This window comes from Helianthus annuus, chromosome 2 (genome assembly GCF_002127325.2).
Source record: "Helianthus annuus cultivar XRQ/B chromosome 2, HanXRQr2.0-SUNRISE, whole genome shotgun sequence".
NCBI lineage: Eukaryota > Viridiplantae > Streptophyta > Magnoliopsida > Asterales > Asteraceae > Helianthus > Helianthus annuus.
In genome coordinates this window covers 97,080,164-97,093,356 of record NC_035434.2, presented here as the reverse complement: position 1 = coordinate 97,093,356, position 13,193 = coordinate 97,080,164, and the positions used below count along the sequence as shown (strand labels likewise).

Sequence of the window (13,193 nt, the reverse complement as noted above, 5' to 3'; positions counted from 1 at the left end):
GAATCGAGAGTCAACGAAAAGTCGTTTTATAAGACTTTCGGTTCCAATCCGAGTTTATACTAAAGATTGTCGAGTTGATCATGGTAAAACATATTCTTCTATTCTTTATAAAGTTATTTTTGATGATCAAACTGATTGCATGTCATCTATATTACCATTTATGCTATATTTCACAAAAACAATTTCTGTTGACTTTTTAAGAACAAATTTGACTCGACAAATAGCATGCTTAGAGTGGGAATCAGAGAATACCCTTTTGAGGGTTTGTTTCCCACATAAATACCAACTTATAAGTGGTTTCAATTTGAGAAATGACAGAGCCAATTTCGTTTAATCGAAAAGTCAAACTACATGAACAATGGATTGACTTTTGGCTAATAATCTAAGCTAGAACAAATTAGAGAATGATATGAATGCTTACAAAGGTCCTAATGAAGCTTAGGAATCCCTATGAGGCTACCTTGATGATCAGAAAGTCCCTGGAGAAGCCTTGTGAATTATTGAAGTTGTGAGTGTTCTTGTTACTAACACAAGTCCCTCAATTGTGAAGAAATGATCTGATTAAATGGGGAATTCAGGTGTTACAAGAGTGCAACAGGTGTCCTAGACATGCATGGCCATCCATTGGTGAGTTTTAGAGGTGGAGAAAGCTGTCAAGCACTCAAAATTCGGACTAAACAGCCCCTGATCGCGAATTGCTGCACCTGGGCATGGGTCGCGGCCCGCATTAGGCTGCCCAGGCGGGCCGCCTGGGCCTGCAGCTCCCAAACTTTGATTCAAAGTTGCAGTTTTGGTCCCTGTCTTTGCACGCGAGGTTTTGGCTATTTATTTTGACTCGTAAACCCTCAAACTTGGTTTTTAAGAACCTTGGGACATTTACCAACATGGTAATGTCCTCGGTTAACTTTGTGCTCACCCGAAAAGCCATGAAATTCGACGTTGACGTCTTTAACCCTTCAAGTACGATTTTGGCCATAACTTTCTCATACGATAACGAAACTTCATGAAATTTTTACCACATATTCTAGTGAGTATATTTTAGCATTACAAGGCTTTGGGTCTGCCAAAAGTTCACTCAGAGGTATAAATTCAACATGTTGACACTTTTGGCCCCTGTAGTTTGTAATTCCTCACTTTCGTGCAATTTCCGCTTCGTATGATCCATGATCCATCCGTTTAGGGTTATAAACATTATGTAGGGTTATTATAGAGTCTATTTATCCATTGTTGACACTTTGGACCCTTACGTTCCATAGTTTTCACCGTTTGTCAACTTTAGTCCCTCTAAAGTTTGTTTTCGCATATGCAAAGTCTATGACGCGTGTCAATGCATTATTGGACGAAATTTTTCGAGGTGTTACAGACATATTCATATATAAAAAGGTACAAAAAATCAAAAAACCAATTCCATTAAAACAAATAACGTCGTAAAACATAATTTTGGTATTTAATAAACCTTGGTAGTGAGTTTCTCCATTATATGCCACATGCAAAGCCTGTGCCTACTTTCAGGCCAAGTATCTTGAATAGCTTTCCTCATCGCTGGGTCTTGATCAGTTACAATCACAGGTGGTGCGCGCCTAAACGCTTGCCGAAATGCGTTGAGCAACCAGCTATATGTTTCGGCAGTTTCATCCCCTATAATAGCAGCACCCAAGGTAACATTACGATAGTGATTGTCAACGCCGGTAAAAGGTACAAACATCATATTGTACGACGATATCTATTATGGATGTAATGTATCTAGAAACAAAGGAAGGATACGAACTTGTTACGACGATAAGTAGCATCGAACGACACAACATCCCCAAAAATATTAAAATTTCTCTTTGTATCACCATCGGCCCAGAACAACGCACGTAAAACGCCCTCGGCAGTTGTAAGGTATTCCATAGAGAAATTGGGCATAAATTCTTTCTTCCTTCTTAGGCGTTTGATAACCATGTCAGCATCGTACTCAGCTATATACCTATTTAAGTCTCTCTTGAAGTTCTTGAAGTCAACTTTAGTTGCGCCTACCTTATCGAAACCTCCATAAAGAGTCCTCATAATGTTAAACGCTCTAACTGGACCAATATTTATGGCACTCAAAGCATTCACGGCTTCTTCCTGTACGTAATTCATAGATCTGTTTTCAGGAAGCAAGTACCTGTCATCTTCAGCAACAAATGAGTGATTATGCGACTCCTCGAAGTAATAAACCACGTAAAGATTATCCGGAGTTATTAACTTAACCCGAATGCACGCTTCACATCCGGTCCTTATAGAAGGAACCCTGCGAGTAATCTTAGACTTCGAGTTAACATTAGAACTACCAGCTTCCTGAGTCGAGTCAATCGCCTTTAAGGGTTTAGTACCCTCTTTTGAGCATATGAATCATTTATTAAGTATTACACCCTTTCGAGGCTCGTATTGAGTACCCTTCCTAGCTGTGAAACCTCCCGCCTTAGCATATCTTTGGTAAAAAAGAAAAGCATTTTCCAGCGAATTAAACGTCATATGCATCTGAGGTTTAATCAAATCATCAACATCTGGAATAAATGTCCTCCTTCCAGAATTTGGGGAGACCTGAACATTACCAACGGGCTGGTATGTAGGAATATCTACAACGAAAAAACGACAAATCAGTCTTTTATAAAAACATTGATAATAAACACTATATCAAGAAATAACACTATCTGTACGGAATAAAACAGTATTTGTGTTGGGGAAAAACACTATGAAAATAAATTAATATTCCTGTACATAATATAACACTATACATTGTGGATACAAACACTATGCATCTGATAGAAAAAAATAAATAACTTTCTTAATGATAAAACACTAGAACAGGACTAGAACATACAATTAAATTTATAAAACACTATGAATGGGGATTCAGATGTGTGAATAGAATCTAACCCTATTGTTCTTACATATGACACTATAACACACTACAAAAAAACTTACTAAAACAAAGGTAAACAATTCAATGTATAAAACACTATGAAAGGAAAATAAGATGTGTGAACAGAATATTGATCATGTATATAACACTGCCCATCTAAAAAAGTATAAAACAGATAATTGATCTTGCATATACCACTACACTATAAAACACTACGGATCATGCATATAACACTATAAAACTAAAAATCTAAAATAATAATAAACAAAACGTGATCAAGAAAAAAACATTAAAAGAACAATACCCTAAACAACTAAATGTATAAAACACTACATACACACAAAATCAAACCAGAGTAATGTCCTGTAAAAACGACATACTAAACAACAAAACGAGGAACAAATAATACTAAATATCGGAACATGCTAACTATTAAGAGATTAAAACACTATGATACACATGAACCTGCATCGCCGGACTCCATTGAAATTGATATAAAACACCAGAATCGACAAAAGTCGCAGACGTTAAACAACTGTATTGTGTATATCGATTTGATAAGCCTTTATGTACCTATATTTATAATTAATGATGATTGAAAGATACGTAGAACACAATCGTATTGTATCTTGCAGGAAATTACAAAATTCGTTCAAATCCCTAAACAATCTCATGGACGGTTATTTTTGGATCAGTTATGTTGAAATTCAATTAAATGACAAAAATTTACAATTACAATTCTACCCTTTTGAATTAATTAAGAGGATGGACACTTGTCATTCCAAGAATATTTCTTACACTTCTTACAAATTATGCACTTTGTACAGGGAGCTGCTAGAATGAAAACCACCCCGAGTTGTAAGAACCGCGAGAACTACACCCCACGGAGCGCCGTTCGCCATGATTTTTTTTACAAGTAGATGTGTGTATTATAAACACAGCCGTAAAAAATCATGGCGAACGGCGCTCCGTGGGGTGTAGTTTTTTACACCACAAGTTTGGTGTTTTTAATTTTTTTTCTTTTTTCTTTTTTTTTTCACCAAACTTGTGGTGTAAAAAACTACACCCCACGGAGCGCCGTTCGCCATGATTTTTTACGGCTGTGTTTATAATATACACATCTACTTGTAAAAAAAAATTATGGCGAACGACGCTCCGTGGGGTGTAGTTCTCGCGGTTCTTACAACTCGGGGTGGTTTTCATTCTAGCAGCCCCCTATATATATATATATATATATATATATATATATATATATATATATATAGGGGAGCGCTAAAATGAAAACCACCCCCAGTTGTAAGAACCGTGAGAACCACTCTCAACCAATCATAAAATGCCAACCTAAAGGGTATTGTGGTCATTTACCTCAAATGTCTAATCCCTCTCTCTCTCTCCATTTAATGCACCAGAGATACATTTTTCTCTCTCTCTTTAAAAGCTAATCCTCTCTCCAGAGATTTTAAAATCTACTCCAAACACACACACATTCTCTCTCTCTTGAATCTTCCTCACCGATAACAAGAACACGTCGGACTCCGGCCGACCTCCGGCGAGCAGACGACGGCCGGCTACGGGCCACAGTGTAAATCCCTCTCTCTGACCCAATACCGCAGTGACGAGAACAGCGGGAGAGGCGGCGTCATCTGCCGGTGACCACCGCTGTCAACGAAGATGATGATGATGACCACCGCCGGCAAGGGTTGGTGATCTTCAACTCTGGTCTCTGCCGGAGATGATGATGATGACCGGAGATGACCCAACAACCAAGATGATGATGATGACCGAAGGTTATGAAGATGATGATGATGAACGCCGGAGGTGACCCAACAACCAAGAAGTTGTGGATTAATGGAAACAACTTAGCTATTAAAACATATTATGCTTTTATTGTGAAGGTATCAGGTTGGGAAAAAGTATTGTATTAGCTAGGAACCATCAAGAAATCATCATCGAGGTTAATATCTAATCATGAGTTTATGTTGAAAATTTTATTTTATTTTTTATCTTGATTTCTGATTTGATTGCGATTATTAATGCAGAATTTATCAAGAAATCCAAACAGATGCATGATGATGTGTAATAGATTTCGAAACTTCAAACTCAGAACTCGGTTCAAGGTCGGTTTCGGCTCGGAACTTGGTTCATTTTCGGTTCGACATAGTTCAGTTACGGTTCACTCGGTTCAAGTTCGGTTCGACAAGAAAACAGGGCGGTGACACAGTTCAGTAGCGACTCGGGTTTCGGCTCAACGCGGTGCAACCCAGGTCAGTTTCGGGTTTTGGTTTGGGTCGAAAGCAGTCAACGGACCCGGTTCGGGTTAGCAGCAGTCAAACAAGTCAAAGATGGTCAACTGAGGACCGGTAAAGTTCAAACGTAGCGAGTTATTATTACGTTAGTTTAGATTTTTTTTTGTTATTATTACATTAGTTTAGATTTTATTTAGTTAACGCGCACCGAGCTCGAACTGATACTTTAATGACTTCTTATGTTTGGCATTTTGATAGAAATTTTATATATTATGTTTATATTGTTGAAAATTGTTGAGTTTTGAAAAGATAACGACAACTTGAGTTGTCGGCTTATTCCAAAAACAGGGGAAACTCTGCCCGTTTTCCGTAAAAACGTAAAAACGTAAACGTAAAACATAAACTTTTTAACGTAAAACGTAAAAACGTGAAGCGTAAAAAGTTTTATGTAAAACGTAAACGTAAATCGTGAAAAGTTTTACGTAAAACGTAAAAAGTTTTAACGTAAAACGTAAAAAGTAAAAAGTTTTGACGTAAAACGTAAAACGTAAAAATTTTACGTAAAACGTAAAGCATAAAAATTTTAATGTAAAACGTAAAAAGTTTAACGTAAAACTTAAAATGTAAAAAAGTATAAAAAGGTTAACGTAAAACGTAAAAAGTGTAAAAACGGCGCGTAAAACCGGGAATAAAAAACCGCACGTAAAAACCCGGTCGCAAAAACGGCGCGTAAAACGGGCCATATAAACGGCGCGTAAAAACGGGACATAAAAACGGGACGCTAAACGGCGCGTTAAAATGGGACGTAAAAAATGGGGCACAAAAAGGCTTGTAAAAAACGTGACGTAAAAAACGGCGCGGCAAAAAACGGCGCCTAAAACCGGGCCTAAAAAACGGCACTTAAAAACTACGGTCGCAAAAACGGCGTGAAAAAACGGAGCGTAAAACGGTTCGTAAAAAAACGCGCGTAAAAACGGGTGGTAAAAAAACGCGCGTAAAACGTAAAAAGTTTTTCGTAAAAAGTAAAAAGTTTTTCGTAAAAACGTAAACCATAAAAACGTAAAAAGTTTTTGTTAAAACGTAAAAACGTAAACCGTAAACTTTTTAACGTAAAACGTAAAAAGTTTAACGTAAAACGTAAGACGTAAAAAGTTTTTCGTAAAATGTAAAAAGTTTAAATTTTTAACGTAAAATGTAAAAAAATTTACGTAAAACGTAAAACGTAATAAGTTTTCCGTAAAACGTAAAAAGTTTTACGTAAAACGTAAAACTTTTACGTAAAACGTAAAAATTTTAATTTTTAACGCAAAACGTAAAAAGGGTACAAAAAGGGCGCGTTAAAAAAAGTGAAATAAACGGCGCGTTTAAAACGGCGTGTAAAACGGCGCGTTAAAACAGCGTGTAAAAAGCGTGTAAAAAATTTGGCGCGTTAAGAAACGTGGAAAAAACGGCGCGTTAAAACACGTAAAAAAAGGCGCGTTAAAAAACTTCGGAAAAACGGCGCGTAAAAAACGTGTAAAAAACAGCGCGTTAAAAAAACGTCGATTGAGAAAAACGACGCCTTAAAAAAACGGCGCGTAAAAAATGGCGTTAAAAAACGACGCATTAAAAAAACGCCGATTGAGAAAAACGGCGCGTAAAAAACGGCGCGTTAAAAAAACGCCGATTGAGAAAAACGACGCCTTAAAAAACGGCGCGTTAAAACGGCGCGTGAAAAACGGCGCGTAAAAACGGCTTTAAAAACGGCGCATTAAAAACGGCGCGTTAAAAAACGGCGTTAAAACGCCGCGTTACGCTTGAAAAACGGCGCGTAAAAAAACGGTGCGTTAAAAACGGCGTTAAAAACGACGCGTCAAAAAATGTAAAAAGTTTAACGTAAAACTTAAATTGTAAAAAGTATAAAAATCTTTTAAAAAAAATCTGAATTTAAAAATGTTTTTAATAAAGAAATTATGTTTAAAAAATAAAAGTAATAAAAAGTAATTAATTAATAGGACAAAAAAAGTTAATTTAAAATTAATATATATAAAAAGAAAAAATAGAGTCATTTTACTTAAATACCCTTTTGAATTATAATATTAAAAACATAATAAGACAAAAAGCTTTTAATATTAATATTAACTACTTTTAATCACATCCATCCATCTAGTTGATCTAAGGGCCATAAAGTGGTTCTCATGGTTCTTACAACTAGAGGTGGTTTTCATTTTAGCGATCCCCTATATATATATATATATATATATATATATTTCCTATTTTTATACACATGTTAATCATTAATCATATTATCATATAAAAAATGACAAGCTTGATGCCATTTCAAATAAATAATAAACCTCCCAATTTCCACCATGAAACTAACTCTCATCCATTTACCTCCAAAATCCAACTTCCATTCACCATTCATTGAATATCATCACCATTATCAATCTCCATCAAATTCTTCATAAACACATTTTCCCTTTCAATCACAACCCTATTCCCCTCTTCAATCTCCTTCTTCTTTTTCTTCATCATTTCTTGTTGGCACCTTGGTGGGGTCCCAAATCCAGCCCCACATGCAGCCCAACAACCCTCCAGATTCTCCACAACATGACCAAACACCATCACCATCACCACCCTCACCCCCACCCCCACCACCATCACCACCACCACCACCGCCACCGCCGCCACAACCACCACCACCACCGGTGAATCCTCAACAACCACTTCCACAATGGCAGCAACAGTCAGCAATGGTATTAGCACCACCTCCTCACTACCAATCCTACAATCCTCCAATGTTTCCCATGGGACCACCACCGCAATTCTTCCAGCTTCCGCCTGGGACCATAGCGGCTGCGGCCGCACCGTCACCGGCGCCTAATCATTTGTATCCGGATCATGAACGGGATTGGTCCACCGGGCTTTTTCAGTGCACGTCCAACATGAAAAATTGTATGTAATTATTAGATTATGATTTCATGTGAAATTATTTGATATATTTTTTACGTCAAATTGTAGGTTTTGTGACCACTCTTTGTCCGTGTGTTACGTTTGGGGAGATTGCGGAGATCTTGACGGAGGGACATACGCGTAAGTCGAATTTGAATTTCATGAATTCATTCATCAATCGTTCGATATGTTATTTCAATCTAATTGTACTCATTTCGCAATTGTCGACAACGATATTGATTATGATCCACCACAAGATATTTTAAGGCCCAGACTATTGGTACACCAAGTCTACCTATTTGCACATTTAGGGTTTATATACGCTGCGTATAGAGCTGAACTGCTTGTGAGCAATTTGATAACAATAATAAAATGATATGTAGTATGTCATGCAGAGAAATTATAATAATAATTATAATCATAAATATATAAAGAAAAACAGGTATAAGTATATAATAAATAATAAACGAGCCAAACTCAAGTTTTCTCAAGTTAATTATGCTAAGCTCGAGCTTAGGTGAGCTGAGTTTGAGCATAGACGAGGTTGGGTTCGGATTGGCTCGTTTACATCTTCTAGTTGCTAACCAGTGGGATCTGGTAATTCACTATATACACGATACGAACATGACAGTACTAGTGATTTACATAGTTTCTAACTGTGAATTTTGTACTTTCTTGAATACATTCAAACATCCATACTTTTAATGTTATACACATTTACTTATTTTTGTCTGGGAAATGGATGCAGCATGGTATGAACCGGCGACATTGTGTGCATGTTTAGGAGCCGCAAGCTTTATTTTCATATTCTTGTTATGGCTAACATTCCCATATACGTGCCTATATCGAGTCAAAATGAGAAGAAAATACAAGTTAAAAGGAAGCTTAGCTGAGGATTGCGCGATCAATGCGTTTTGTGGATGGTGTGCCTTATGTCAACAATATCGCGAGCTTGATCATCAAGGGTTCAACGTCTCGATCGGTACTCTCATTCCTTCGACCCATGAATTAAATTCTCTTTTAATTCAATATTGACTATTATTGTGTTGAATGAAAAATTAAATTCTCTTTTAATACAAACTTTGGATAAAAGCCCCAAAACCCCAAAGGTGCAAACCTCAAAAGCCCAACATCTAATTTGGGTGGCAATATATTGCTATGGTTTAAGCCCAAACTAGATGCTTAAATTGGGCCATATTTTAGACTACCGGTTTTGGGCCAGTTTGATTGAGAGCATGATGTATTTTTTTTTTCCAAATTTTATATATATTAATATCATATTATATTGTGTAAATTAGGATGGCATGAAAACAAGAGGAGGGAAAGACAAGCAGTGGCAATATTTCGATTGGTACCACCAGAGGAGCAAGAGATGACAAGATGAAGAAGATTAGTAGAGTAATAGAAGTAGGGGAATTAACTATATTAACACTAGCAAATTTTCTTTATTTATTTGTACATTAATTAAGTATATATTAAAAAGTGTTTGTTTAATAAATAGTAACTCTTTTGTCGTTTAGGGAATTTTAATTTACATCCTTAATTCCTTTTATTTTACTCAGTCTATTTTTTTCTTTTTCTTTCATCAATTTGTATTCTTACACGTTGAACTTTTATAAAGTTGTCAAACAACCCCTAAACTACAATAAAGTCTTCTTTTCACTTTATTTTTAGGTTTTCTCTTTCAGTTGTTATACCGAGTGCCGGTATCATATCAACACCATAATGAACCGAATTAAATTGATGTCGACCGAATTTCCGCAGTTTAGAGATCTGTCTGATTTCAATATGGCTACATACTGGGGAGCAGGGGATTTTGGTATGGATTTTGTTAATGCAAGTGGGAGATTAGGGGGTGTTCTCTGTATGTGGGACCTAGAAGTTTTCGATTATATCGATTCGGTCAAACACCAAAATTTTACTTATAAGGGGTAGAATTAAGGGTTGTAACAGGGAGATAAATGTGTTAAATGTTTACGCACCACAACGGGTGGTAGAAAAGCGCAATCTTTGGCTGAAATTGAATCGATCATAAACGTTTTTTTTTTGGTTTGTGGATTATGTTGGGTGATTTTAATTCTGTTAGGAATTCGGAAGAACGACGAAACTCGATCATTGATCCTTGTAGTGCCAGGGGTTTCAATTCTTTTATTTGTAACCCTAGGGATACTGAGTATAACATGAAAGGTAGAAAGCTTACCTTTCTAGCAAAAAAAAGAATGAAGCTGAGTAAAATTGACTTGGTTTGTCATGAGTTCGTTAACAACTGGCCGGAGGCGTGTCTCACGGATCTTTCAATAAAACACTCGTATCTTTGCCCTTTGTTGTTGATGACGAGGCAATGTATCTATGGGGTAAAGCCGTTTCGAAACTTTAACTCATGGCTTGACAGAAGTGGGTTCGAAGACACGGTGTCTAAAGAAGTTGCGACCTTCGTTTTTGATGGTCCCCCGGATGTGGTTCTCACTCGCAAGTTTAAATATATCAGGAACCATATCAAACAATGGAAATAGACGGTCTTGGCCAATGTAAGGGATGATTTGAAGACCTTGAAAGCTGAATTGGAGGAGTTGGAAAAATATATTGAGCTCAGGGACTTAGATGATGATGAGAGTTAGGTTATGGTTGAATGTAAAAAGGGCATTGCGGAAAATGAGATGCTTAAAGCAAAGGATTTGAAACAAAGATCTAGAATTAGATCGACCATTGATGGGGACGATAACACTACTTTCTTCCATAGCTTTATTAACAATAGGAAAGCTAGGAATACTATTCAAGGTCTGGCACTAAATGGGATTTGGGAGACTAGATTGAACTATTTTAAAAAAGAAGTTTTGTTTTTTTAGAGAGCACTTCAAAGAAAGAGTAGTTAATAGACTGGAATTGGTTTGTTCAAATATGAATTCTCTTCCAGAAGGGGTCTTAGATGACTTGTCAAGTCCTTTTTCGGGGGAGAGAAATTAAAGAAGCGGTTCTCGAGTGCGGTGCGACCCCAGGGCCTTACGGTTTTAACTTCCGATTCATTAGGCGATTCTAGCACTTATTCGAAAATGATTTTGAATTATGAATCATTTTTTCGAATCAGGTACGATCAATATGGGGTGTGGGTCATCGTTCAGTTCCTTTCCCAAAGATTAAGGACCCGCTTGGGTTAGAAGAATACCGACCGATAAACTTTATTAGGGTTGTAAGCAAAGTCATTTCTAAAATTCTGGTGAATAGATTGAAAAGAGTTATGGGTTAACCATCTTGGAATCCCAAACTGGTTTCTTAAAAGGTAGATTTATTCTTGACGGTCCTCTCATGCTAAATGAAATATTGGCTTGGCTAAAGAAATCAAAGAGGAAAGCCTTTTTGTTAAAACTTGATTTCGAGAAAGCTTATGATATTGTAAACCGGAACTTTCTCATCTCCTTCACCCAAATGGGGGTTTCCCCACAGATGGTGTATGTGGATAAGAGGAATTCTCATGTTGGCTAGATTGGCGGTGCTTGTTAATGGCGAGCCAACGTTTGAATTTCAATGTCACAAGGGGATTAGGTAAGGCGACCCTCTATCGCCTTTCCTCTTCCTTACTGTAATAGAGGCACTTGCATGTATGTTCGTGAAAGCTTGTGAACCGGGGGTAGTAAAGGGGATTGAAACTCCAAATGAAGGGCCAGTTATTTCTTATTTCTTACCTCCTTTACGCGAATGATGCCTTGATTCTTGGAAATTGGTCTCATGGTAATATGAAAAAGGTAGCTGGGCTTCTTAGATGTTTTTACTTGTGTTCAGGTCTTAAAATTAACCTTTACAAGTAAAATCTCTTTGGAGTCAGGGTGGAGGATGAGGTGGTGAACTCCATGGCGGATATTATAGGTTGTAGAATGGGGAAATTGCCTTTTTTCTTATTTAGGCATAATGGTTGGAACAAATATGAATAGGATTAACAATTGAAAACCGGTGTTTGATGTGTTCGAACCTTGGTTGGCATCTTGGAAGGCAACGTCTCTATCAATAGGAGGTAGGCTGACTCTCGTGAAGTCCGTATTGGAGAATCTTCCTACATACTATTTTTCCTTATATAAAGCTCCGGTGAGTGTTATAAATGGGTTGGAAGGGATTATGAAGAGGTTTTTATGTGTCACACCCCAACCGATGGCGGAATCATCGGGGCATGGCCCTGAGCGAAACAGATTGTCCAGAAGTTTCCACAACAACTATCATTACCATTTAGTTTAAATAATACGTCCCATACCGTATCCCAAATAGTAAAACAAATTATTACAGATAACAACCAGTCAAATATTCTGTTCCGACAACTCATATTTAAATGTAAATAATAAAATAGTTTTTTTGCTTCTAAAGACCCCTATTTCGACCATGACAGACAACTATTTGTTGGGGGGCTCTAGAGCTTTATTCTAGCCTCGCTTTCCTAGCAAGCAAACATCTTAAACACCTGTCACATACGTTAAAATAAAGTCAATACATAGAATTTAAAGGTGAGCATACAAGTTTGATAATAGCATAATAGAGTTCGAATAGTTTACGCATAACCAGCACGTACACAGAGGAAAACGAAGCATGTTAATTATCGACATGGATCTATCGATACCAATGACTGCGGGTTGACTATCCGAGACAGTTTGCAACACATGATTACCACCGTAATCCATGCAAGTAATTGTCCTTAACAACCCCCGTGTGAACGGGTGCTGAGTCCAAACTATAGTACTACGTCGTTAAGGCAGGTAGACAGCATTCCACGTGTAAACATAACAACAAGCATTCATTTAGTCACGTAATACATGCGAATCGGTTAGCGTTCAAATAATTGAGTAGTGTGTCGATTGTGTCTTGAAATAAGTAACATATGTAACACCCAAAAGTGCTAAAGCAAAAAGGGGTTCGAGTATACTCACAGCGATTGATTGATGGATTGAAGGGAGCGCTTGAGAGTAGGGTTAGCCTGAATAGTTTGATAGCATAACGATGAGTAACGCGTAGAATGGAAACAAGTGATGTTGGGTCGAACATCCTGGTCGATCGAACGGTAGGTTCGATCGGACGGGTTGTTCGTTCGGTTAGACAGTCCGTTCGGACAACCTGTTCGGTCGGCCGGTAGGTTCGATCGGTTG

General features: G+C 37.3%; 2 protein-coding genes across 2 annotated transcripts; one reads left to right on the top strand and one right to left on the bottom strand.

Moving 5' to 3' along the window:
* Positions 1-1,743: 1,743 nt before the first annotated feature.
* On the bottom strand, positions 1,744-7,653 carry LOC110889335 (protein FAR1-RELATED SEQUENCE 5-like). The gene is made up of 3 exons (XM_022136851.1): positions 7,557-7,653; positions 2,421-2,603; positions 1,744-2,360 (listed from the first exon to the last, which is right to left on the bottom strand). The coding sequence occupies exons 1-3, from the start codon at positions 7,651-7,653 to the stop codon at positions 1,744-1,746; spliced, it is 897 nt and encodes a 298-aa protein (XP_021992543.1).
* Positions 7,592-9,583, top strand: LOC110903679 (protein PLANT CADMIUM RESISTANCE 2). Its single transcript, XM_022149460.2, has 4 exons — positions 7,592-8,073; positions 8,140-8,211; positions 8,819-9,052; positions 9,369-9,583. Exons 1-4 carry the CDS (start codon positions 7,695-7,697, stop codon positions 9,452-9,454), a joined length of 771 nt encoding a protein of 256 aa, XP_022005152.1. The 5' UTR covers positions 7,592-7,694; the 3' UTR covers positions 9,455-9,583.
* The last annotated feature ends 3,610 nt before the right edge of the window (positions 9,584-13,193 follow it).